The sequence below is a fragment of the Bacidia gigantensis genome (assembly GCF_019456465.1).
Source record: "Bacidia gigantensis strain McMullin 20006 chromosome Unknown contig_231, whole genome shotgun sequence".
Lineage (NCBI taxonomy): Eukaryota > Fungi > Ascomycota > Lecanoromycetes > Lecanorales > Ramalinaceae > Bacidia > Bacidia gigantensis.
This window is the reverse complement of record NW_025408598.1, coordinates 915,759-942,991: the sequence shown is the minus strand read 5'-3', so window position 1 is coordinate 942,991 and position 27,233 is coordinate 915,759. Positions and strand designations below refer to the sequence as shown.

General features: G+C 43.9%; 6 protein-coding genes across 6 annotated transcripts; 4 read left to right on the top strand and 2 right to left on the bottom strand.

Annotated features, from left to right (window-relative positions):
• Positions 1 to 413: 413 nt before the first annotated feature.
• On the top strand, positions 414 to 4,759 carry KY384_004296 (uncharacterized protein; the record flags this gene model as incomplete). The annotated part of the gene is made up of 6 exons (XM_044812802.1): positions 414 to 1,146; positions 1,203 to 1,236; positions 2,470 to 2,804; positions 2,860 to 3,282; positions 3,464 to 4,210; positions 4,296 to 4,759. The coding sequence occupies 6 exons, from the start codon at positions 414 to 416 to the stop codon at positions 4,757 to 4,759; spliced, it is 2,736 nt and encodes a 911-aa protein (XP_044670222.1).
• Positions 4,760 to 6,014: 1,255 nt separating this feature from the next.
• KY384_004295 (uncharacterized protein) lies at positions 6,015 to 8,354 on the top strand (the record flags this gene model as incomplete). The annotated part of the gene is made up of 3 exons (XM_044812801.1): positions 6,015 to 6,390; positions 6,648 to 6,824; positions 6,880 to 8,354. The coding sequence occupies 3 exons, from the start codon at positions 6,015 to 6,017 to the stop codon at positions 8,352 to 8,354; spliced, it is 2,028 nt and encodes a 675-aa protein (XP_044670221.1).
• Positions 8,355 to 8,931: 577 nt separating this feature from the next.
• On the bottom strand, positions 8,932 to 12,093 carry KY384_004294 (uncharacterized protein; the record flags this gene model as incomplete). The annotated part of the gene is made up of 1 exon (XM_044812800.1): positions 8,932 to 12,093. One exon carries the CDS (start codon positions 12,091 to 12,093, stop codon positions 8,932 to 8,934), a length of 3,162 nt encoding a protein of 1,053 aa, XP_044670220.1.
• A 789-nt stretch (positions 12,094 to 12,882) lies between these two features.
• On the top strand, positions 12,883 to 15,780 carry KY384_004293 (uncharacterized protein; the record flags this gene model as incomplete). Its single annotated transcript, XM_044812799.1, has 3 exons — positions 12,883 to 13,104; positions 13,169 to 14,003; positions 14,459 to 15,780. The coding sequence occupies 3 exons, from the start codon at positions 12,883 to 12,885 to the stop codon at positions 15,778 to 15,780; spliced, it is 2,379 nt and encodes a 792-aa protein (XP_044670219.1).
• Positions 15,781 to 17,541: 1,761 nt separating this feature from the next.
• On the bottom strand, positions 17,542 to 19,773 carry KY384_004292 (uncharacterized protein; the record flags this gene model as incomplete). Its single annotated transcript, XM_044812798.1, has 1 exon — positions 17,542 to 19,773. The coding sequence occupies one exon, from the start codon at positions 19,771 to 19,773 to the stop codon at positions 17,542 to 17,544; it is 2,232 nt and encodes a 743-aa protein (XP_044670218.1).
• Positions 19,774 to 20,228: 455 nt separating this feature from the next.
• KY384_004291 (uncharacterized protein) lies at positions 20,229 to 23,021 on the top strand (the record flags this gene model as incomplete). Its single annotated transcript, XM_044812797.1, has 1 exon — positions 20,229 to 23,021. One exon carries the CDS (start codon positions 20,229 to 20,231, stop codon positions 23,019 to 23,021), a length of 2,793 nt encoding a protein of 930 aa, XP_044670217.1.
• Positions 23,022 to 27,233: the final 4,212 nt, after the last annotated feature.

Genomic DNA, 27,233 nt, shown 5'->3' with positions numbered 1-27,233 from the left:
TTGAGTCGAAGCGTGCTCAGATTTAACAACAAAGAATCAAAGGCAGGCTTCTTTTAGAGACATGGAGGTTGAACGGTAGCAGTTCTGCACACTTGGGTCTAGAGCGGAAGCCATCAGATGTGCATTTGCAATAAGAGCGAGACTGCATCATGAAAGGCAGCAGAGGCCAATATATGAAATGATAGTACTGGTGGTAGTCGTAGCAGCGGGAACATTGAACACCAGCCCTACCACAAGGATTGGAATTTGCCGGTAGCTGATTCGTCAGCTGTCATTAGTAACCTGCGAACGTCGTCACTGGCCATGATGTTTTCCGGACCATCCTACAGCACAGGCGCACTGTTTCATCTATTATGCTACGTGCCCTTGCTGACCCCACATACATGATTTCGACGGCCTCTCTGTAAAGTACCATGTCTTTACAGAGGTACAACCACTCTCTGAGGAGCTCCGCCTTGAGCTTATCCCGAATCGCCTCTTTGCTCGTGAATGTCACTACAGCCTCGCAGAGGTCTCTAGCGCCACCCCGCTGCTTGCGATGTGAGGCACGCCATAACAGCACACACCGCTCTCTCTACACTGCTACAGAATACACACCACATCCGTTTGAGCCTACCCCACCGCCACCTCGCAATACCAACATACATCAGACATCAATTGCAGGCACAAAGGCTGAGGTCCATCAAGTCCGACCTTCTCGAACTATCGAACAGATTGAGAGGCTATCAGAGTCTGGAGACAGAAGTATAGCACCTGGTGCCACGATACCCGAAACCGAGGCTCAGAAGTCGAGGCCACTCATAGAAACCTCAACAGAAGCCACTATGCCCAAAAAGCGTGTTTCAAAGCTGCGACCTAGAAAGGCTGCCATGAACTTGACTCCGAATGCCATTCTACAATTGCGGAATCTTCTCGATCAACCCGAGCCAAGGCTCATAAGGGTGGGTGTTAAAAATCGAGGCTGTTCTGGCTTGGCTTACAACTTGGAATATGTTGAAAAGCCCGGTGCTTTTGACGAAACGGTAGAACAAGATGGTGTCAGAGTCTTGGTGGATAGCAAAGCGCTATTTAGTATTATTGGCAGTGAAATGGATTGGGTAGAAGACAAATTGGAGCAACGATTTGTATTTCGAAACCCGAACATAAGTACGTTCTTCCTTGAATATATCTCGCCTTCGATATTTGCTAAGTCATCAATCTAGAGGAACAATGTGGCTGTGGCGAGAGTTTCATGGTGTAAGACCTCGCCTTCATTCTTATCAACTCTCCAGCGTTTTTAGCGATATAGAACATCTCTTGAATCGTTCTGCATTCTCCACGACTTTGCCATTATCCCGTCACATGTTTGATTTTACTTCTGGCCTCAATCTGCGACCGTTCTTAGTTGCTCTGGCTGCGGCGCAGCTATGCTCAAAGTATCCAAAGTCAACGAGCTCGGGGATTGTACGGTTCGCCCCTTTTGCAACTCGAATAATGCATACATAGCGGCGTGTATATGGTAGAATCTGCCTGTTGACCAATTGTCTCGTCCATACGATTCGATAGACTATGCATCCTTCCGCGTACCCAGTCAAATGTAACATTTGAAGAGGGGCGAAATTTTCCGCCCTTTTTAGGCTGCCTCATTTCCTTTTTTTGTGAGGTGGTGCAATCTTTGGATAGAGTCGCGTGAGGTGATAATTGATTGTGTTCTTCTTGCCGGTTTGTGGTCTCTGTAGGGAAGCAACGTATGAGTCACGAGTTGCTGGATTTTAAGCTGTACTATGACATACCGGTGTATCCATGCAAGCCCTTAGCTGCTGCTCAAGTCCAACGCAACCCGCAGCATTTGATCCCGACGAAGCCCAACATGCTTCAAGCCACATGTGAGTATTTTATAATGATATAAACAAAGGGTTACAAGATTACCGAGTACAGATGTCATTACACCAACACAAGGATTCTCTTGTGGCGCGTTTGGGCGACGGATCCTGAGTTTTGGTAACGGTGGTAGGCGTGGCGGAGCAAGCTTGGTACTAGAACCCTTCGAAGGCATCACTCTGCAACTGCGAAGGTCGTTGACAAGCTTGTTCAACGTTATTGGGGGCGCATGGCGAGGTTGATGTATGTTGCCTACAGACTACCTTATCGGAGGCTTGAGGTTTCGCGGGCGGCTGATCCTATTTCCGTGCCAAGCATCCCTCAAGCCCGCATTGCATTTGTTTACATTTTCGATCCCGCATTTGTACCAGCGCACTCATTGATATTGCGACGATCGGATTGCATCAATAGAAGTATGGACTTCGCTCAGGGGAAGTGACTGAGAGGCTTCGTTCACTTCATGTACTTTGCGTTGTTTGATTATTCGCAATAATTCTTTGTTCCTCGAAAATGACAGGACCTGCGCCAATATCTTCTTGGTCAGTTAGGTTGCGCATTTACCATGCAGGCCGAGGCGGCGTCGATTGCGTATGACTGACTCGTCGTTAGGGAGAACAGTAGCCTAGCAATCGACTTTCAATTAGAGTTCCCAAAACACATCACTCGAGGTTGGGAGAGGACGCCAAAGTCGCCCCACGTTGCCCGTCACAAGGGCCGCAAGGTTTGGAAACGGCAAGACGTACGCGCCAACGTACCATCGGAGTCGGAGGTTGAACAAGTTACAGACGAAGGTCGACAAGCCTTGGGCAACGTCTCTACGAATACGCCTCGAGCAGTGAAGAAACAGCGAGTGCAGAAAGGTGGTAGTGGTCCTGAGAGGGGTAGATCGGAAACTCTTCAGTTTCACGCCACTTTGAGGGAGACTGTCGTTGGGACACCAAAGAGTAAAACTGCTGTCTTCCATAGCGTGCCAATGACCCGCTGACGGTATAAACGTAGGAAAGCAGACTCGCGGACAGACTGTGAAGGCATTAGTGCGAGAGGACGCAGGCCAAGCGGGTCGTAATTTGATATCGCAGAATCGTGCTGAGTATCTCCAAGGAAACGAGAAATTGCACGGTGGAGCCTTGGTCGGTCCATTCCTCGAAACAATCGACAAAACGCCCAAATCAGCGACAAATGCAGTTGAGCGAGAAGTATTAAAGCCAAACGAGACTCTACTGTTAAATGATATGACATATTTTCCCAAAGAATCCTTATTCGAAGTGATTGACGGTCATCCTGATACGGAGCGTGATTCTCGAATGCAAGCAGCAGACAGTAGCGATGATACGGACCGAACGGAAATAGCCTGTCAGGATTCTTCATCGTTTGGGAAGGATATGAACCACGCGCAATCGGAGCATCAGTTCGACATCTGCGGTGACGTTCCATACCTTGACGGCGAGCTCGAGAAATCAGAGCAAATTTCTCCGACTACAGCAAACATAACATCCTCTCAACAACAGACACCGTCATGCTCGAGGCGACCAGGGGAGTTGAAGTCGGACGAAGGCCCTATGCTGCTCGATAGCCCTCAAATCGGGACCACCTTGCTTCGTAGAGAAAGTCTACGTCGAAGAGCAAGCCCAAGTAAGAGGTCAAACCCACAAAAGAGAAAAAAGTCCACAGAAGAAGCAGCTTAAAAAGCGAGATACTTTGCAGGAGAGGGAAATTTTACAAAAATTCAGCGATGAGGCTCAGGAAAGTAAAGATCGACAGATCCCCAAGAGTAACGAAGCCTCAATCAGCGCAACTACATTAGGCCCCTCAGAGGTGGAAGACAATGACTCTCCAATCACGCCTCCGAACGTGTTGCCATCGCCTTCGGAAATCAACAAATCCGAGCAAAGCACGAAGCCATTGATGTCGGCCGATGAGGATGGCTATTGCACGGATATGTCTATTGAGGACTCTAAAGGCCCGATGTTGCCATCTGAAGTCTTGGTCTTGGATGTCGGCAACGCGGACAATATAGATAACGCCCTCGTTGAGGCCCAGACAAAAGAAGCGCAATTAGCTTTTGAGAAGCCTGCTACTGATGCCGAGCTGCCTGTTCCAAAAACTCGACCTGCCGCCAGATTCAGTGATGATACCTCCATGTTAAAGGATTTTCTCAATCGCGCGCAAGCCAAAAAAGCTGCTACCGCTATTGGTCCCGTTCCCAAACTACCAAAATCATTCCAGGAATCCCCAAGACGATCACCTCGCAAGGTAACAGGATCTCGAGGCGATGCTCCAATTTGTTCGGAGGAGCCCCAAGATGCTACACCAAAGAGGCATATGAAAAAGAAACCTGCGACCCCGCCTAGTACGTCCAAAGTCGACTCAAATAGCCTTGCAGATCGAGATGAGCAGATAGGGGACGACGCAGATTTAGAGTCGACGCCGTTCAGACGAAGCAGTCGCACACGCCACGCTGCACCGCCAAAACCCCTCTCCTGGTGTACCAAGCTTCATACCGGTCCGAAGAGCGGAGGGCACAGACCCAGTCATCCTCCAGAAAACCCAGGCCCAAGAGCTTGCCATTGCTACGCGAACGAATACCAGACGCAACAAAGGGCCTGCGAAACCACCTCAGCAGGCTCTCCGGGACATAGCTGTGGACGCGACCGAGATAGTCGAGCGTGCAAAGCCAGGGCCAGTCGGCGGCAAAGTAGTGGCCTGGGCGGAGAGCCTGGCGTCCTATCAAGGCTCTCAGGGGCTTGCAGACGAGCCGGAAGAGCCGCTGCCCAAAGTAAAGAGAGTCAAAGGGCTCGGCGCGGCCAATGGCACACCTCGAGCTAAGAAAGCAGGGGCAGCTGGCCCTCCCCCGAATGGCACGCCTGCGCCTAAAAGGCGAGGAAAGGCTCGCACGTGAAGGACTTTGTAGAAGTGTACGGAAGTACTGCCATGGGCTTTAGGTTACCAATGGACATGATCTGTTGTGAAGCTACGAAGCGTTGGGTATCTGGCGAACATGTCTTTGGGAGATAATCTGCATGTTCTGAGATGTGATGCTACGAATAGAATACTGTACAGATCGAGCAGGACCGTTTTCGATCTTCGAAGATGCAACGTGTAAGGCGAGCGGCGGCTATCCCCCAGATTTTCGGTAGACAGGCCTGTGCTTCTTTCCGACATCCGACAGGAGACTACCCCAGATTTCCGTCCCTGGCCTGAGCGCGGTGCATGATGGTCGTACTGGATGATGCTGTTCCAGATGACTACCGATGTAGATACGTTATTGGCCCGTCAGATATACGCTGAAGGCGGGACATGCTTGCCAATACCGTAGCTGAACAACAATGATGGCTTTGCCTAGCTCTCTTGTCTGTCAGAGCAAGCAGAGGTAGCATGACGTGTGGACAAGCGTAGACGCTTCTTTCTGCCTAGTCAGGCACGTTGGTACTTGGTAATGAAATATTATTGATTCAGGGTCCAACCAAAAATCTCGTTCGCCTCCTAAGGGTCCGGGCCAAAGAGCCTCAATTTCTAGAACACCTCCACTCATCTCCCACCTCACTCCATTTCCCGACTCCAAAGCAACAAGAATATGCCTGCGTCGAGTCGACAGCTTTGCGCCTGTGAGGAGCAGCAACGTTGATGGCTTGGCTTTTGTCGCCACGGAGAAAGCTTTTTCTCCTCTCACGTGGCTCCGTCGGACTGGGGCATGTATTACGTTTCCTTCGCAACGTTTTACCTCATCCCGTCGAGGAGCAGGAGGAGTCATCCTCTCCCCAGATGGTGTCATAATCATCACCGCCGTTTTTTCTCTACCACATTATTACCGTACCAAGCATTGGAACCAAACCAACTCGTGCCATACCCGGTGCTATGCGCTTAAGCAGGCTCAAACTCTGAATAACCCAATTCTTCGTGATTTGCCGCTTTGTTGTGTTTTGAAGACTTTTTGCACTAGCAACTGCGTCACGAGCTTTCTACTGCTCCTCACCAGAAGGCGTGCCTCTCTTCTCCGTAGCTACTGGCTCTTTTATCTCGTCTTGACGCTCCTCTCTTCTTCCTGAAATACCTCTTGCTCCTTCTACTCTTCGCAGTCTCTGTATCATCGAGATTCAACCACACAGCTTTCAGGCCCACAAAGCGACGCGCTTACCGCGAGACAAGGACTCCCCATGGCGACATCATCATCATCTTCCGGTCTAAATCGATATTTGGCTTCCGACTTCAAGAGACTCACCAATCGCTCGACGCGTCGTTTTACTACCCCAGGTTTTACCCCAGATTTGGCACATGCGCAAGAGCCTCCTCATGCAGAACGCTCTAGCAAAGCTCCCGCTGCAATCTTAAACGTTACCACTTCCGACAAGCGCGCCCATGTCACTTCCTCTTTGGCACATCAGGACGATCAATCGGGGCCTCGAAGGCCCATGGATATCGCGCACGGTGGTAACAAGACTGTTTCGCGTCCGAGTAATAGCAGCAGCAGGGACAGTTCCTTAGCCGGCTCGTCCGGCCAGTTGGACGCGTGTGTGAAAGAGGATAATAGTGGTGAGTAGCGCTCAGTCTCAGCTTTTACGCAACGCATTTGTCTACTGTATGACAAACACCTCTCAATTGCTGTTATTCTTACCACACTCTTACCTAACTACACCATATTAACGCTGGCACGATGAGGTCAGGTATTGCCCAATCCTTCCTAGAGTCTGTCAATGCCTCCATAGCGCCCAAGCAGGAGCAACTTTCTCCGACCCTCAGCCCTGTCGAGCCTGGCGCTTGCTCTTGCTGCTGCCGGTGTGGCCGCGGAGCTGTCAAAACCGTCAGCAAACGGAGCAAGAGCTACACCAACCTAAGAACCGGTATCTCTGAACTATCTGGATGGGACCTTGAATTTCCGAGGCGAAAGGAAGAGGACCGGCCCGTCAAGAAGAAGGAGTATGGTTCTGGAGAGGCGCCCCTGGAGAAGTTGCCGAGCGAGGTCCTTGGTGAGTACAGCACGTGGCAGTCAATCCTAATGCAAAGCTGACCGCCAATCTAAAGATGATGTGATCGCCAATCTAGCCATCGATCTCCCACCATCAGGCTATGCCCCACGCAATGTCGATCTCATTGCATGCCTACTTACCTCAAAAACGCTTCACGTGGCCACAATTAACACCTTGTATAAACAGATCACCATTCCCCACTCTCAGATATTTTCCAAATTTCTGAGCCATTTGAATGAATATCAAGGTCTCGGAACCCTAGTCAGGAGACTAGATCTCTCTCACTTCACCTCCGTTGGTCTTGGTCGATCACGCCAGACCAACTCTGAAATCCAAAATCTAACTCCAAGAACCTTGGTTAAATGTCTCGAGCTCACTCCTTGGGTTCAGGAGATCCTGCTACAGGAGAACTTGGATGACGACGTAGATTCAAATGTCCTCAAGACGGTTTTGGTTCGTCTACCAAAGCTTCGAGCGCTCGATCTCTGCGCATGCTCATCGCAGCCATTTGTCGAGTCCTTTTCTTCGGTCATGCGAGAGCTGCGCGATAATCCCTCGACCATGCTTGGCCTCAAGCGACTAAGTCTTCACGAATGTTTCACTCTTCCGGGTTCCGCATTCGAAACACTTCTCCCACGCTTGACGCAATTGTCCCATCTCGATGTGTCACACACCCGTATAACGGACATGGCGCTCGCCTCTCTGCCTATCTCGGCACGACTGACGCACCTGAACCTTGGCCGATGCACCACCGTGACTGGCGAAGGCGTCGTCGATTTCCTCACTTCTCACCCTGCTGCCAAAAGTCTAGTATATCTTAATCTCTCATGCGATATCTCTCGATATCGGCTCCTTTGGGAAGCGGATGTCGATCGCCTTCTCCCTGCTCTTCCGACCACTCTCCGTTCACTCAACCTCAACGGCGCTCATATCCATCCACACCACATCCGCCACCTCCTACCTCTGACCAAGCACGTGGAAGAGCTTGGTCTTGCTACTGCAAATCTCTCGCTTGAGGACGTGAACAACCTCTTCCGACCCAATCTATCATCTCTGAACTCTCAGGACCAGGACAACGAACAGGCTTGGGTACCGTCAAATCTTCACTATCTTGATCTAACCGCCATCCCGTCCATCACTCAATCCAGCCTTTTCAACACTCCCCAGCCCTCCAACATCCTTCTCACGCCACAGACCGTCCCCCTCGAAGTCATTGAGTTGGGCGACAAAACCATCTCTTCCCTGCGCGAGTGCAGGAATACCAACAAACGCCTCGGCTGGTGTGTAAAGGAACTTGGACGACGAGGCTGGTATGTTCGTGAGCCCGTCAATAGTGCGAATGGCAGCGACAGTGGAAGTACCACTAGCAGCAACAGCAGCAGCAGCAGCCTTATGAACGCAGAGACTGGTCAGCAGAGAGGAAGTCGGCGCTCGTGGAAGATGGGCGCAATGTGGTGGGGCATGAGAAAAGTACCCGTTGCGTGGAGCGAAGTTGGGGGCTTGTACGGACATTACATGTTCAAAAAATGATTTGGTCTTTCTTCGCGTGCGTCGGTGTTGGGGAGATGATATCTGAAGCTTATTTGGTGCATCGCTTGCGTGGTATTGCTTTGCAAAAAGTAGGACTCTGGATTTGATATGCTTGGTGTCCGGCTCAGGGCAAAAAGGAAAAAGTTGCGAACGTGTGGCAAGGTATTTACGATGATATTTGCTTGTTTGGCGATATTAGTGTACATCTAGGTAGTAATGTATGATCGAGACGTAACTTTCTCTAGTCTCCTACCCGTCTTTGTCCTTATCCTCGTTTATGCCATATTCAGTCACACAGTTGCGAAGGCTTTCCCTCCGCGTCCAGGCTAAGGGAATGAGAAACTGACGGTGATACAGCCATATCGTCTATTGTTTACGCCAAGAAAAGCCTATCGTAGCCAAATAACGTCCGATCGTCTCCGCTGGGTATCACTATTTTCAAAACCAAAATCGCCGCCCATATCACCCTTCACTCCTTCTATTTCATTATCGACACCACAGAGCGCCTCCACCAAGGGACTCCCAAAGCCTTGCTAGTCATATTATCATATCCATATCGGTGTAAATTTTTATTGAACTATATTCTGGCACCTTCAATCACGCTCCTGCCTACGACTCGCTCTCCTGTCTCGCTCATTCGCCGCTTTTCAATTACCCATTTTCCTCCTTCCTCTTTGTAGCTGACACTCTCGGCTACGCTGGAATTCCGACTGTGGATGCTTTTGAGGCCGCTCGACCGTGCCGTGTTGGGTCGATTCTCTTGAACAGTAATTGGGACTGATGGTGGTGGTGCCATTGATTGTGATGATGGTGGTAAGACCATACCTGGTGTTTGCTGCGTTGGTAACGTTATCGTAGGCGAATCATTGGAGTCGCTATCGTTCGATGAAGGCCGGCCATTGCTGCTGCTATTGAAGCTGTGGAATGAGGAAGCCATGTTTTGAAGGTTTGTACTGCTCGTCTGAAGAGGTGACGGCAAAATAACGCTGGGCCCCACGAAAGTGATGGGGGAGCCGCTGTTTTGGCTATTAGAGCTACTTTGCAAGCTCATGTCACTTCCGCTTCCACCCCAGGCGCCGCGTCGCAGCTGTTTCAACATGGCATACTGGACGTTGAGATCGTCGGCTGCTTGATCGTTGAACGCTGGGTTCGTAGCTGCTACGGCTGAGAGTGGATGGCCGAAGATGAAGGAATTGCGGTTACTCCATTCACTTCGCTCGGTAATTGGTGTCAGGCTTGGCTCCTGAAAATTGGCCTTGCCGCTGTGGGAGCGATGGACTCCTTCTATGGTACGAGGACCAAAATACCCACCATTCGAATATTCAACTTCGCTTGTGCCAGAAGCCCGCGCGAAAAATCCAAATTCTTGGCCATAGAATCCATCGTCATCATTTTCGAGCGCTTCAGCGTTCGCCGCAGCAACGATATCGTCGTCGTCGAGCTCATCGTCGCCGAAATCCTCGTTCGCGGGAAGACTAAATTCGACACCAGTTGCACCATTATCTTCCAAGCTTAATGATGGCAGTCCAGTAGAATCAGGCTGCGGTTCCTGCGAGGTCCCCACAGTAGGTGCACGATCGAATGCTCCATCCATAGCTGCCTGGTTTACTGCCAAGGCTAGTGCGTTATGATTGTATGCAGCAAGATTATCGTGGGTCAAGCCTGCAGTCTGACTAAAAATGTGTCGGTTTGGCTGGCCCAACTCTGTCAAAGCATCTCGCAATTCGGCAGACATGCCTCCACTGCTAAGCGAACGATGGGGTGATGAACAGCCGAGACCATCCCTACTCTGAAAATTCTTGTTTCGAATAATCTCAGTGACATTGTTGCCTTCTGCATTGCTACCACCCTCCAGTTCAATGGGATTGACTGGCTTCAAATTTCGATCCCGCAACGGGAGGCCGTACAAACCATGTCCAGTATCATCAAAAACATCCTCGTCGAAATCTTGGTCGCTTACCTCGCCAATCTCATCAATTATGCCATCATCAAAGTACATGTCATCATCTATAATGCTCTGCCGTTGCGGAAGAGCCACAAGATGTGTGTCTAATAGTCCTTTATGCTGTAAGGCATTAGATGTGGGCACATTTCTGGATGGATCGTCGGGTGTAGATCGAGGTCGAGAGCTCACGTCAGATCCCAAAGCAGGTACTGTGTCGTCTGCTTGGAGTTGTGAAAGATTAGGAGATGATTTTGCAGCCAGAGCAGTATGCCAAGGTAGACCTAGAAAGTCTCTTGGCGTATCCAGTGAAGTGACGCCAGTGCTGATAGGACTAGTAGTGCTCTCGAAGGACGACTTGTTCGGCGATGCAATCTGGAAGCTTTCCATGTCGCGCTGCAGCGTGGGCATTTGATCTTGTAGGCTGATATCATTGTCGTAATCATAATTATCATCGCAATTTACCCCAGGGATACGCTCTTCAAACGCATCTTCTGCAGCCCCACCGAAATCTAGATATTGTTCGTCATCATCCGTAGCTTCGTCACTCAACGTACTTTGCCGCTGCTTTTGCTGTACTTTTTGTCTGTGTTTATCTTCTAGCAGCTTTTCCTGGGTGGAAGATCCAACTCCGGCTAGATCAAAGCTGAACCGGGAAGAGGTGCTTCTGTAGCGTTGTGGAGATCCTAAGCCAGATGTACTCCTGTCTGAGATCGATGCGGCAATTGATGCTGCTCTAGGTGGTGACATTGAGGGTGAGGGTGCAGCGTGACTTTGACCTTGGTCTGGGGGCTCGATCAAAACCGTCAAAGAAGCAATATTCTGTTGGGATAGTGGCTTTTCTTCAGCTCCAGCGTGAGGCGAGACATTTAAAGGGAGGTTTCGAGCGAACGAAGGTAATTGCGAGGATCTTGGTTGCGGCCGTGAAGCTGCTACAGCCATCCTCTGCAGTGACTCGGACTTTTGTTCAGGGTCTTGGGCCTTCTCAAGGCCGACATCGAAGTGTTCTTTGAAAATCGGGGTATGCTCCCTTTCACCGCTGCTCGGACTCGCATCTCGCCTCGCAAAGAGGTTGGGCACCGATAATCGCTGTCTTTTGGTCCTCTCCGCCTCCTCATCAGGTTTCGCAGGCAGATGTCTATCTGCTCTTGGTGCGCTAAAATCATGTACAACGTGCCCGCGGATTCGAGGATCGTAATCATCCGGCAATTTCAAAGGAGCTGTTTTCTGGTTTTCCGCAAAATCACTGTCTTTTATTCGCTGAGACCGCTTTCGAGCAAGAAGCGCCATCGGATTCCGGAGATTGAGTTTTGGTTTGATATACCGCTGTTGGTTCATTGTCGTGATCTGCTGGGAGGGTTGGGAAACCTGTTCTATGGGCATCTGTGGTTGACGTTGCGCACTGTTGAAGATCCTCTGGTTCCAAGTATTGAATCGGGTCTCATGTACTTGCTTTCGGCCGTCAAGAACATTCTCCTGCTGGCTAGAAGTGGAGGCATTTTCATATGTGGGGTAGAACGGGTGCGGTGCCTTCGGCGGAGGAGTAGGAGGATTGATAGCCTGTGGAATAATCTGTGGGTTTTGATGTGAGTTGTAGACGGATTGTTGGAAAGGCATCTCGGAATAAGACCTCATCTGTTCAAAACGAAGATCAATTGGTCTCCTTTGCCTTGCTGATGCTAATGATTGATCTTCGATTGCATTCGTCGAGAACGTAGCTGGCACCTGTCGAAAGGTTGCTTGATCTTGTGAGGTCTTAGCTATGGAGTTTCGCGGTTGACTGGACCATGGAGACATTGAAGATTCCGCAAGTGTTTGACTCGGTTGCTGAGAGGAGCCTTTGAAACTCCAGTGCCTCTGTTGAGCCGACCTCTCTGAGCTCCCATCATTTCCAGACGCGATACGTGGGATTGGGGGAAGATGAGGAGCTGCGCTCGACATAGGCGAGGGTTTGCTCGAGTTTCGGCGTTGGGGATGTAAAGTAGGGTGCTCTAACTCAGCACCGAAGGAGCTATCATGCCTTTCCTGGCTTATAGATGAGCCGTTTTTTGGAGCGCTGGCATCAGTGGGAATGGCAGAGCGCCTGTTCCTGGGTCGTGTACCCTGTAGGTAGGCTAACATCGTCAAAGCTGCCGTTGTGGCAAGCTGAGGAGTGGGATATCATAGGTAACGTCTGCACGGCAAGGTTCTTGAGACTAGGCCATCAACTATAGAAAGAATGGAAAATTAGGTATAAATGAGTGTCAAGAAGAGAAAGCGAATGCCTTCAAGTGGGCCTTAAGCTGATTATGTAGGAGTTTGGATACGTTCAGAAGATTGTGTTGCATAGTTCTAAGATTATGCATCTGAGGCTAGCGGCCGCAAGCATTGAAACTAGCTCTAATGTTTTGCGTAAGCCCCAAAACCCTGACCATTTGCTCAACATGGGGTGGCATGACAGCCCATTGACTAAGTGCTGCCAATGCTGGTTTCGTTTAAGAAGCAAGAGGTCACAAGAAGCCATGCTACTCCTTCAAGGTCGTTGAAAACTGCTTCCAGGTCGCTCAAAGTCGTGCCCTAAGATAGTTGACGATTGGAGTCTGTAAAATGCCTTCCATGCACCTTTCTCAGATTCGAAAATGGATACTTATGTCTCCCCCAATCGAGTGGGGGGTACAACAGCTTCGTGAGATCTTGATTGGTGCCCTCCGGCAAGGTCCGCTACCACAGCATGTGGCCTTTGTTATGGATGGAAATAGGCGTTTTGCTCGAATGCACGGCATAGAGGTTGTGGAAGGGCATAACCAGGGATTTGAAGCACTGGCAAAGGTATTGTTACAGCTTTCGGTCTCTAACGTTGATCTCGTTGTGATTCTAACCTTTACTCTTTCAGATACTCGAAGTTTGCTACAAAGCCGGCGTTAAAGTGGTCTCCATCTATGCTTTCAGTATCGAAAACTTCAAGCGATCAAAATACGAAGTCGATGCTTTAATGGACATGGCAAAACACAAGCTTGCTCAGCTTGCTCAACACGGGGATCTGTTAGAACACTATGGCGCCCGCATACAAATTCTCGGGCAGAAAGAGCTTATTAAACCCGATGTTTTGGAAGCAATGGACCGTGCGGTTGAGATGACGAAGGGGAATGGGAAAGCCATCTTGAATATTTGTTGCCCATACACAAGCCATGCCGAAATGACGGCGGCAATCCGGGATACGGTTCTAGACTACTCAAAACCACTGGCAAGTCAGCAGAGATCTTTCTCTGAATCACACATCGTACACAATATCAGAGCGAGAAGGTTCTCAAATACTACTCCTGCACCCATGGCCGCCAAGGTACGATCGCATTCGCCAACCTCCGGCGCTGCGTCCGACACGGAAGACTCAAACTCGACTGCCACAACGCTAAACCAAGGGTCTACACCGGACGAGTCAGTCATCGAAGATGAAGATGATTTAAAGGAAACGCAAAGCAACTCTTATCCAGACGTCGAATCTATTACGCCAGAAGTGATCAACGATCACATGTACACGGCAGGTCTACCGCCACTGGATCTTCTGGTCCGGACATCAGGCGTTGAGAGACTCAGTGATTTTATGTTGTGGCAAGCTCACGAAGAGACCGAAATCGTGTTCCTGAAATGCATGTGGCCAGAATTTGATCTGTGGCAGTTCCTACCAGTTTTAGTCGACTGGCAATGGAAGCGAAGGAAAATGATGGACAGTACTGAGTACTCGAGGCAGACGTGCGAAGAATTAAAAGTGAAACGCCCGTGAGGACGCATTTTAGATGTATATATATACACTTATCCAGAAGAATATACCCCTTTTCGAGGTCGGAGTAACGGATCTTGCATCTTTAGATGTGGGAAGTTGAAGGCATATTCCGATGTCCCGCGTTAGTATGTTACATAATAGACGAAACAAGGTCCGGGCATTTGCTGTCAAATGACAAAAGATTAACATAATCTACGAATTCTTAAGACAGTACATTATTTATCCTTGGCCATCATGTTGCTTAGTAAGCACAATCCTTCGAACCACCATCATAACGCCCCCTTTTACCAATCCATGGAGTGATCACATCGCTGAGGCGGCGCAGCCTCTCCTCTACCATCATTCGTTCAGTGTTCAGCATGTTCCTCCAAAGAGGAGCTCGCCGTTATCTGTTTCTTCTAGTAATCCCCGTTATCGTACTTGCGACCCTCCTCATCATCCGCTCTGATTCCCTCCCGCCGGATGTAGACGACAAACTGCCACCTTCCCTCACTGGCGAACCAGCTGGCTTTGACCCGAACGCGAAACCGTACAAACCTCTTTACAAGCCTACATCAGAGAAACCTCCTCCCATACAAGACAATTTCCCACGCGCTGCGGACGCGAAAAGTCCGAACGATTTGCCTCCCATTCCGAGCTGGAACAAGCCACCTAAAACTAGGAAGCATGCGACGCCGCTCTTCATCGGCTTCACGCGCAATTGGCGTCTCCTCCAGCAGACGGTGGTGTCTTATATTGTAGCAGGATGGCCTCCCAGCGAGATCTACGTGATAGAGAATACTGGTGTGATGAATTCAAACCGCGACGGCTTGCTCACCCTTCAGAATCCATTTTTCCTGGATCACCATCGGCTAACAAAAGTACTTGGCATAAACGTTATTTCCACACCGACATTGCTGACATTTGCACAACTGCAAAATTTCTACACCTACACATCACTTCAGAAGGGCTGGGAACATTACTGGTGGGCGCACATGGATACCGTCATCGTCAGCGATGAAGAGTATGAGCGGCAGCCGTACAAGTCTGCCTACACACGTGCTGTTGAAGCAATGGAAGAAACGCAAAAGGAGTCTTGGGGGCCTTTAGCCACCCTGTGGTACGACTACGATCGCTTGGCTCTTGTGAGAACGAAAGCATTTGTCGATGTTGGTGGCTGGGACACCCTTGTTCCCTTTTACATGACAGACTGCGACATGCACGAGCGTTTATGGATGAAAGACTTCAAGATTGAACCTGCTGAAGCTGGAAAGATCTGGGACGTAGCAAGTACCTTGGACGATTTGGAGATTCTCTATAAGAGGGGTCCAGTGGAAAAGAGTGGAATGAATAAAAAACGTGAAGAGTTCGAGAAGAATTCACCAGCGTACAAGGATGTACTAGAGAAATTAGATGTGCTGCAAAGAGCCAAAGCGGAGAGTACAGCAGGCCGTAATACCTGGCAAGCGAGACAAAAGGGTGGTGAAGGCGAGCCCTTCTACCGCGATTCTGATGGCTTCGAGAAAGGTATCCAGATGTGGATGGAGTTCGGCAGAGATGTATTCTTTGAGAAGTGGGGAAGAGGCCCCTGTGATATTAGAGACGCTGGTTTAAAGCATGACGATCAATGGAGAGTAATTCGAGACTGGGAGAGTGAGGATGTCCAAAGGCAATACTGGAGGGATAAAGAGCGTGAAGTCAAGGAGAAGGAGAAAGCTGCTGCTGATGGCAAAAGTGAACGGTAGGGGCATCGAAGCTTGGCATCATCCTCCAACTCGCACCAATCTTATGAGGCCTTTCAATCCACATGACGATCCGTAGACCTACCACACATATTTGGCGGACTGCGGCATAGAAAAGACGTTCCGCCGCGTAAAGCAGCGCACAAAGGTTGAGTTGGTACCAAGATGTCTTTATATCGAAGCTGCCAGCCGAAGGAAGGCTGAAATCAATAAAGCGTAAGATCTCGACCAGTGGATCGCTTGAAAGACGAGATTGATGGACTGACGCACACATAGCCACTTCGAAGGGATGCGTTGACGAGAACGCTATGGTATAAAGTTCGTGGCAACCGATAATTCCCACCGTGATTATAGGCCTAATCTTAGTCACACCTTTCAACATGAAGTTTTGAGTACTTCTGTCTGCTACGATTTAACCGTGAAAGGCTGGCAGCCCTTGTCAAAATTACCACCAGTGACGCCGACCTCCTTCGAATGGAGCTTGCGACTAGCGGAGAATGTGTGAACAATAGGTCACTATGATATAAGCGTTAATGCCGCATTGGTCTCTTGAACGAAGCCTTGACTGCGATTTCCGGATGTTAATAGCCCAATGTTTACCGGGCTTTACTATCCTAGGCACTTGGTCGACCAAATACAAGCTCCAGGTCCCGTCCTAAGCTATTACAAGCTGAGCACCGACGGGCAACATTCTGAATCCGAAGAAGATATGTACTTCACGTTTTCTAGAAATAATCCAAATATGATAGCTATGTTACCATATGCAGAAATAAAATCCATCCAAAGTCTCATTCAGCTAACCTTTCTCTTCCCACACCTTTTGATAAGTCACATTACAAAGAGCACTGCTGCTGTTGTTTACTACATACTGGTACTTTTCGGGATTGGTCTCATTGTGTCTTGAATTTACCGTGTCTACTTCGAGAATAGCGAACCTTGAGCGTCTACTAGTCCTACGGAGTAATATCTGCAGAAAATGGAAAGACTTTTCCCAAAAAAAATCTATCTTCGATACACCTTCAAGGATTTCACAATCCTTCAGAATAGACGTAGTAGCGCCAAAACAAGGGAGGATTCTGTTTTTTACTAGAGAACGCATAGAACGTCTCCAACCAAGGATCGCCCATATAAGTGCGAGACAAATTGAAGTGCTAGAATACTGTGCTGCATGTATCCATATGACAGAGATCAAAGATCAAAGATCAAATTTGTGGCTCGAGGTTTAACGTACAAAGTAAGAAATATCTAGGAGGACACAATTCACAATTGCTTTCACAAATTGACAGAAAATCAACTGCCCCCATCAGTAACATAGAAGTCTCCACGCAAATACTTTTGGAGACTAGCGTGGGGTTGGACTTTCTAAAGCCTATTGACTCCAAGATTTGAGTCATGAGAGACGCGCTTCTCGAGGCTATGTGTACGGGTCTGACCTATGCTCGAGGTTACAAAATCCAAGCAAAGCGCTCCGGGCTCATCTTGTCAGGGGAAAAAAGAGATACTCATGACTTTATTTTAGTCAGGACCAAGTGGAGCGATCATCTTTGTTTGGATTCGTTTGATGAATAGCCTTGTATTGCATCGACACAGAACATTGACTACCCAGATCGAGGTCGTATGGGTACCTAAGAGGAGGCAGTCACATTTTCTTAGCATTCAGCACAGCCCTTTTCAGTTGGAATGCCTCACCCAAAAAGTGTTTGACGTGGCGTTTGACCAGCATTTGAGTCTTCATCCTCAAGCTTCTCTGAAAATTGATCCCCCTCACCTCCCTTCAGCTTTTTCAACCAATCTTTGATCGAGCGCCGCAGGTTCAAATGACTTGTTCTGCAACCGTATCCATGCGACATCGCCTTTCAAAAACAGGACAACACCTCCTTTGCCGCCTGCACTTGCCGTAATTCTGAAAAGAGGCAATCCAGTCCGAATGTCTGCCTCGCGCATGGGAAACATGAGCAGGCCATGTTCAGCACACCAGTCCTCCAACACATCTTTGAAAGTTGTAGGCGTTTCTATTGACTTCGATATTGGAGGGTTAGGCGATGGTTCCGGGACGGATGATTCAATTTCCTGCTCCATCAAGTACGGCTGCAGTTCCTCTTCAATGTTAGCGCCTCGCTCCATAGCGTCCAAGGCTACATTGATAATTGTAAGCCCCTTGTCCCAGCACCTTGCGATGAGTAGATTTTCGTTAAATCCTAGAGGTAGGTTCTCCACGAACTGCTGCTTCCACCATTGGTACCACTGCATTATTTCAGTGTGGTTGGGGTCCCCAATTAGCCACAGATATAGAACATTGTGCCATTTCTGAAAGAAGATATCAGCAAAGAGTTGCGCCATTGCATCGATAGAAAAATAAGGCACCCATGGGAGCACCTTCTCCAAAGGCGCCATGTCTTGGTCTGCGGGGTCAACCTCGAAATTGGAAGTGAAATACTCAGCTAGCCGAGGAAGGACATAACGAACGAGCATATGCGAAAGGTCAGATTTGAAGACTGACTGCCAATGTTTCAATCCCGGAAATGCTCCATGACCAAGGTTCCACGTTGAAAGCACGCTTTTTAACCTTTGTTTGACGTCCGACATAAATCCGCCAGAGCCTTTCAGATCAGTATGCTGCTCGTCAAGGTATGCGAACCACGGAAATAGCCACCTTTCGGGCGAAGAGGAGCGACTGTTACCATCCCTGTCTCGCTTGGGTTTCCAGGCATACAAAGCTGTGACCAGACGCTGTCGAATCAGTTGGTCGACGACATTTGCAAGTATGAACGGTGGTAGTACGGCTTGCCAAGCGTCAATGACTGCAATACATTGCTCCGGGTGATATACTTCCCATCTTGTAATTGCTGATCGGATATTAGGCAACCACAAGGCGTAGATCATTGTCTCGTACGCAGAAGTAGATTTGTTCTGAATCCGTGTTTGGCTGGCATCAATCGATCGTGCGACCTCTCTGTTGGTCGACAGATTTGGGATCTGTAGAATTGCTTGCAGCCTTTGTAAATAGGGAGCGCAACCCTTAGGATCAGCGAAAGGATCCCAGTCTTGCATAGACCTCTTGAAGAGCGGATGCAAAATAGCAACGCAAACGTCCTGCAAGTCCAGTGAGTCATCCTCCATGTTATTAGAATTCAAAACGGATTCAATTTCTGTTGTCACAATCTCCCAACTGTCTTCTTCGTTCAAAACAAGCCTCTGCAGTCCTTCAATATTTGAGATTAGATAATCCACTGTCTGCCCTTCACGAAATCCTTTTTCTGCCGAGCTCAGCAAATCCAGCTGTTGGGCATTGAAGAAATTCTTTCGCTCTTGCAGAGCTCTCCACTCTTCTGCGTAGGCGATAGATTCTCGTTGTGCCATTCGTGATAACTTCGCGCTTTCTGTCTCTGCGGTGACCATGGAATCCTGTGCGCGCATAAGCCCCAGAGTCGAGGAGAGCAACCTTGTCTCTTGACCGGTAGCATCGATGATTGATTTGAGGACATTCGGTATTTCAAGCCCTTCTGCGGCCGCTTCAATCTCCGCAGCTGTCCGGTATTTCTGCTTCGGTCGAGCGGTTGGGGTACTTGAGCCTCCAGCTACGCCAGACTTCTTTTTATTCAGTCGCTCTTTTCTCCTCTTCTTCTCCTCCTCGGACGAGTCGTTTAGCTGCTCCCCACGAAAAGCAGCTTCTCTCTTCTCTTCTTGCTTTGCTTGCTTCGTCTTCTCTTTGACTGCTCCAAGTCCGGCGCCCTGTGGTCTTAGCTGTGTCTCTATTGGCGCAAGCCTTCCCATCCCAGAAGCTCCAAGACCTTGTCCTTCTTTGTAGCCCATCTTCGCCATCATCTTGGCAGCAAATGCATTGGGCGGGGCCTTCTGAGCGGGTCCGGTGGACTTTGGAGCAGCATCTTGCAAATGCTGGTACATAGGGTTGGTCTTGCGCCGTTTGTGTCTGTGATCCGAGTCCGATGAGGCGCCATCACTGACTTCAGCTCGACCCAGGCTGAAGGCAGGCATCCTGGCCAGTTGGTGGATTCAAGAAGTGGCCACGAATTTGGGAGCAGACTCATCCGTTCAGACCGCTCGGCAAGACATACCCATTTTGCCTTGCATTATCGTCGCTGGTTGTGCATGAGGCCATTGCAAGGGTGCTGATAAGATGAAAGGACGCGTGCTGTTAAGCGGAATGTCAATGTGGCTAATGCCTAAGGCGCTTAGAAGTTAGGGGCCTGGCCGGGGGCTACCTCCCCTTAGAGCCTAGACTCCCTAGAGGGCCCGATGCGGGCCACCGTTTAAGCGGCAGGTGACGGCAAAAAGGGCAACTTGCGGCTAAATATAATTCTTTTGCCTCTCTACGTATCTTCTGCCCAGTCTCGTGTCACACGCTCGAGCTCACCTTTTGACTTTTTGGTCAATTGTGCTCCCTAATGCAGACCTGATCACTACCCTTCTCGGGTGAAAACCCCCCCGTTATGTCGTATAATCCTCTTACTCAGGCCGAGGATGCCAATTCAGACTCGGATTGTGCTGAAATACGCGCCTCCCCTCTATCTCCTACTCACCGAACGCCCTTCAGCGCGATGCCTCCCAATCTAGATCTACACTCCATTCCCTCCGAGACGTGGACTCGTCCTCGGACCGTCTCCCGAGACGGCTCTGGACCTATGGAGTGCCCTACGCCCGACCTGCAAAGCATCCAAGGTGCCTATGTGAACAATATCGAGCGGCTGGAGCAAAGCGCGGAGAGGATGAGCTTATCATCTGACATTGGGGAGGAGATAAGGAAAATGAGGGAAGAACAGAAAAAATCAGATAGCAGAAGGTCCTCAATACAAAATCGTCAGCTGGAGGACCCTGATCGGGCAGCCCTCCATCGACAGTTATCCTACACCTATGGCTCTCACGCTTCTAGTTCTATTGTTGGTACAAACAGTGTGGCCAGGTCTGGGGGCTTTTCACCCGCTGCTTACTTTGCCTCTCCACGGGGCTCCGTTCGGTCCAGTACGCGAGACTCGCTCAAGAATAGGTCCGCTTCACAAGAGCCACGCTTGGAGCAAGTGACGGAGCCGGTACAAGAAGGCAAACCTCTCGACTCGCCGCTGTCCACACGATTTGCGCCTGTTTTCTCACCTACAGAAGAGGCAATTCGACCCTTACGAATAGCGAATGACGGAGGATATCATCTAGATGATGTTGTCATTCCGCGGACCGAGTCTTCTGAGCCTGAGTTCGGCGAACATGAGCCCATGATGGCAAGTGAAGAATTGGAACTAAGACACTCAACAGATACGGCTCGACAAGCGAACGGTCTTTTCTCGGATTTCGATGGCGTGCATACGGTCGCTCGTCCCTCAGATCTGCTCCCGGCAGATACGCCACAGGACCCACCATTGACAAACTTCGCTCAAGGTCAAAGGCCGCAGACATATCTGGATTCGCATTCGGGCGACAATATGGTTTATTACCCGGCTCCCGTACCTATGATGCTCAATCTTCCAAAAAGGCTATCGAAGCTGCCAAATTCTCATTCGCGAGACCAAAGGCGGTCGCAATTGTTTGGCAATCCCCCCAATGAAACCCGAAAGTCCGCAGCTTGGCTTCCTGACACGCCTGAGATACCAAACGAAGACCTTGAGCCTTTGGAGGAAGATGCTCTGCCATTGATCAGGGCCAACCGTCGGACAATGGCAAACATACCCCCACAGCTGAGGGCTACAATGTTTTTTGACTCTCCAGGAGTGAGACATGACGTTGAAGTGAAAGGTGCATCAGCCGTGGCAACTCTAGATAGTATTCTCGATGCCTCAGCCTCAGCTCCTGTTACTGCTTTTACGGATCATCCTATTGTAGGCCAAGTTGGAGGCGACGTCTATAGTCGGGCACCTATCAAAGCTCGTCCCATTGGTCAAATGTCAGAAAGTGGGCGGCGAATTAGCAAAGGGAATGATCTGATTAGTAGGGGAAACATGCTCGAAGACGCTAAGAAGCGAAACAGTCTAATGAGCATTGCGACCTATCTTGGTCGTAGGAAAAGTAGTGGCACTTTACTTGAGGATCATATCGAAAGCCAGATACGACCATCAGAGCATGGTGATGACGGTGAGAAACTCAACGGGCCATCGATTGAGCATCAGGATGAAACGCAGGAAGCCTGCTTCGATGCAGAACCACAGCAAGACGACTCACCAGCTGAGGATGCAGAAATTGGACCCGCCGACGAGCAACCAACTACTTTACTCGCAGAGTTGCAGATGCGAAAGGAACGGCAAAAGCTTCGTAACCGGACTGCAGCAACAGCTTTTCCGGACGGTATGCACTCGACTCTCCTACAGCTAGATGCTGTAGCTCAAGTGCAGCAACAAAGCAGAAAGCAGAAACATACTATCCTTGCGTGGGAGGATCCTGATGGCCCTGCTGAGCCTGGAAACGAGGACGACGAAGACATCCCTCTTGGGATGCTGTATTCGGAGCAGAAAAAGCGCAATCAACAGGACGACGACAATCGTCCGCTTGGTCTTATTGCCCGGAGACAGATGGAAGATAGTGAACCTCTCAGTCATCGGCGCGCTCGGCTTCGCGGTGAACCACCTCCTTTAAGGAACGATAGTCTTGTACAGCAATATTCTTACCAGCGACAAGCTTTTCCCAAGTCTCCTCGTGAGAGCCAACAGGAAGTAGAGGACGAAGATGAAGATCATGGAAGTGAAACTCTTGCTCAGCGTATCAAGCGCATGAAAAAAACGCAGATACCTCCGCATCCGCGTCCGGTGAGCACTGACTTCTCGTCAGAGATCTTGTCTCAATTTCAACCACAACAGCCTTTACCTGCACCCGCCAAGAACCCGGATCTCGAAGCAGAGACCCTAGGTCAGCGCCGAAAGCGTCTCCAAGCAGAAGCTGCTGCAGGGTCACGTAATGCTTCTGGCGACAGCGATAGAAATGTTTCCAATGGTGCTCAGACCAAAGGGCCCAATCTGGCTCAACGCCGTAGTATGGCGGATATTCTGCAAGCCCACCCAGCTATCAAAGGAGGCTTACCCTTGGTCTCGGATGAAGTCAAGTATACCCCGGCTCCGCGTACGAGAAATACTTCGTGGGCTATGGAGATGAATAGGCAAGCTTCACAGAGCAGGTTAAATGTCGCCGACGGCGGTAGTGGATATGCGCCTCATCCTATGGTGGCAGGCAGAGACAATGAGCAGACTGGTGACGATCGGAAGAAGGGAGATATGATCAATCGTTGGAGGCAAAGCGTCATGTATTGATATCCGACCCTTGATTGCTTGGAATCTGAGTCTGAATTTCAGATAGAAGGGCTCACGCTATCGGATTTCTCAGCCTAAAAGGGGGAGTACAGGTGACTAGGTCAGCTAAATAACCTTAATGGTTTTAGACTAAATTATGATTTTTAAACCCTATAAACAATTGCACAACGCTTTAAAAACGTTTTAAGAAGTTTTTAAGTTTTAAATACTTTAAATATAAAGATACTTAATAGTTTTATATATTTATTATGTTTACAAAAGATTTTAGGCGCGAAAGCCGTGAAATACGCGGATTAGTAGTAGATTTTTTCTTAGTAAAAAATAAAAATTAATTACTTAATAACTAAGCTAATTTAAGTAAGTTTTAAAACTTTAAACTATATTAAGCCTATTTATAATAAGGTTTAATAGATCTAAACTTTAAAACTTTAAATATAGCTATATTTAAAGCTTAATTAAGTAATTTAAGAAATTAATTATTTAAAAAAATATTAAGAGTCTATTTAGGGGTAAAAACTAGCTCCTAAGGCCTAGGAAAGATAAAAAGAACTAAGATAGAGAACTAGCTCTATTTTAGGCGGAAACTTTACTTATATACCTAATAAATATTGTTATATATTAATTTTCTAGTCTATATATATTTACTTTTATATAAAAGTAGTTTATAATACTTGTTAAGCTTTTAATACTACTATTTTTATATAACTAGAAAAGATATAATTTAGATTACAATAATACCCCCCTTCTATTAAAATATATTTTTATATTAGTTATATATAGTTAAAAATATAAATAAAACTTTATATTAATTAAAAAGTTAAACTATTTAATAGTTATTAAAAGTTTAATAATTATATACTTTATTCTTATATCCTAATTCTTTAATAAAATAGTTAAATAGCTTTATTATCAATTATAAAAACTATATTTCTAAAGAATTTAAACTAAAATAAAAATTATATTTAAATATCTTAATAAATAATTTTTTTTTTAATTTTATTATATTTTTTTATTTATTTAACTTAAATATTTCTTTAATAGTTTTTAGTTTTATTAAATAATTTTATAATATAGTTAGTTATATCCTAGTTTTATAAGTAAAATGTTTATTAATTAATATTTTATATAATTAAAATTAAAAAATTAGGTTTAAATCTTAGTAAAATTAATAAGTTTTATCTTACAATATTAGCTTTTTTATTAATAGTAAAAAATAAATAATTTAACTTAAAATTAGTATTAGAAATAGCTATAGCTTAGTCTTCTAATTAATTTTTTATTAAAAAAAATTAATTTAAAATTAAGCTAATTATAGTTTTTTTTTATTTTAATATTTTTTTTATACTTTTATTTTAATAAAGAGAATAATATTTAAGTTAGTTAAAAATAGTTAAAAATTATATTAAAAAGTTATTAAATAATAAACTTATAATTATAATAAATAAAAAATATTAAAACTTTACTATTATTACTATACTACTATTAAGTTTTTTAGTTTATATACTTTTATAATTAAAATTTTGCTTTTTTATAGTTTAGAAAAGTAGGACTATAATATAAACTTTATTATAATTATTATTAAATTAAACTTTTATTAATATATATATTAAATACTTTTATATTTTAAATTTAGAAATTATTTTATATATTCCTTTTTTATAGTTTTTTATAATAATAAGCCTTATAATATAATTAGTAATATATATATAGTTTTAGGACTTAAAGTTAATAGGAAGCTAATTTATATTAATAATAAATAGTTGTTATTTTAGTTCTATAGAACTTATAGATTTTAAGTTTAAATTTTAGTAAAGCTATTTTTTATAGATTTTTTATAGTAAATTTTATAGTATAATAATAATAGATTTTTTAAAGAAAAAGTAGTTTAAGCTAAGTTAAAAACTAATTTATACTAATAGTAAGTAGCTATTACTTTAGCTACTTATTTTTTAAAAAAAGATTTTAAGTTTAAATCCTAATAAAACTATTTTCTTTTTTACTTTATTTTATTATATTATAATATTATTAGTAAAAAGTATTAATAAAGTAAATAATATATATATATAATTAAAATAATATAAATTAGAATACTATAATCTTTAAAAGTATTTTATATAATAATAAAGTAATTTATTAACACTACTTATAGCTATAAAATAATAATAATAAAATTTTATTACTAACTTAAATAAATAATTAAAGCTATATATATTATATTATTAATTATTATATTTAATATTGTTTTATTTAATATAATATTATAATATATTATAACTATAATAAAACTATAATATATATTTTATACTATACTCCTTTTTACTATTAATAATAATAATTTTAAACTTTAAATTAATTTATTTAAAGAGTAGATTATTAAGATTTTTCTTTAAAAATTTTATATAAAATACTTTGCTATATTTTATTAAAGGAGGTAAGTTTAACTTATATAAATATTTAATTTTAAAATTATTTATTTTTAACTAGATATAGTTATTTATTTTATATTCTATATCCTATTTATAGCGATTAGCTTAAATTATTATTTATTTTTAAGTTTTAGTAATATAATTTTAATATTCTTTAATAATAACTTTTATTTTTATTAAAATATTTTTTATATAAGCTATTTATAAATAGCTATAAAAATTAATATATTTAGTATTATTTAAAGAAAAGTTTATTTATAAATAAAAGCTATTAAAAGTAAAAAATAATAATATACTTATAACTATAAAATCTATATTAATATAAGTAAACTTTATTATAAGTAGGAAATTAACTTAATTATTTTAATAAATATTAATAAATATTTAAAAATAAGTTTTAATTTTCTAATTTATTTATTTTATTTATTTATTAGTTTTAGGATAATAGGTTATTAAAAGTTTATTATTAATTCTTAGTTTTTTATATATTAATTTCTATAAATTAAAAATAAATTATCTTTTTTAATTTAAAATTATTATATCTAATAACTTATAATAAAAAGTAATATATTTAATAAAAATAATAATTGTTTTTTCTATAGAGATTCTATTTTTACTATAAGTAATTAGTATATATTTTTAGTCTTTAGTTAGGAAATTAATAATAATATAAATATTATTTATTTTATTATATTCTAGAAAATTAATAATAAAATTAATATTAATTATTTTCTATTATTATTAAAGAATAAATAAAAAATATAATAAACTATATTGTTTATTTTAAAGATACTTGCCTTTCCTATAAATATAATAAATAATAATATATATTTTGATTATTTTTATTATTTTTAGTTAATAGTAATATTATTAAAATAATTTAACTATTTTTTTTAATTTTTAAATAACTAATAAAAGCTTAATTATAAACTTTTTTAACTATAATAAATATCTATATTAATAAGATTTATAATTTATTTTTTAGTAAAAAACTTTCCTTTTAATACTAGCTTTTTTAAAGTTTATATTTTTATCTTTAGTAGTATTATTATAAATAATAATATAATATTATTTAAAATTAATATTTTTATAATTTACTTTTTTTATAATTTAATAAAAAGACTTATTTTTAGGTTTTTCTTTAAGCTATAAAAAAAATAAATTAAAGTATTTTTTTAGCAATAAAACTTAAATATTATTTTTTTTAGCTTAATTTTTATAGCTTTATTAAGTTAATATATTAGTTTTAGTATTATTTTTTCTAGTTTAATACTTAATTTTAAAATTATAATTTATAAATAATTTAGCTTATTTAACTTATTTTTAAAATAGCTTTTTATTAATTATAAAGTACTTTAAACTTTTATAATTAATTAAAACTTTAATTAGAATTTCTATTTTTTTTAATTTAAGTTTTTAAAACTTAAATACTTTAATAATAGCTATTAATTTTTTATTATAAATATTATAATTATATTTAGCTAAATTAAGATTCTTATTATAGAATACTATAAAATAAATATATTTATTAGTATTTTTTTAAAAGAGGATTCTTTTATTAATATAATTTAAAGAATTAGTTTTAATAATTAATTCTAAACTTAAGTTAAAATATTATAGTATTAAAGCTTTTATAATTTATTTTTTAAGTTTATTAAAAGTTATATTTTTAAGTTTTATTTATTTAAATTTTAAATCTTTTTTTATTAATATATTTAAAGCTTAAGCTATTTTACTAAAATTATATATAAAATATTAATAGAAATTATAAAAGCTTAAAAAGCTT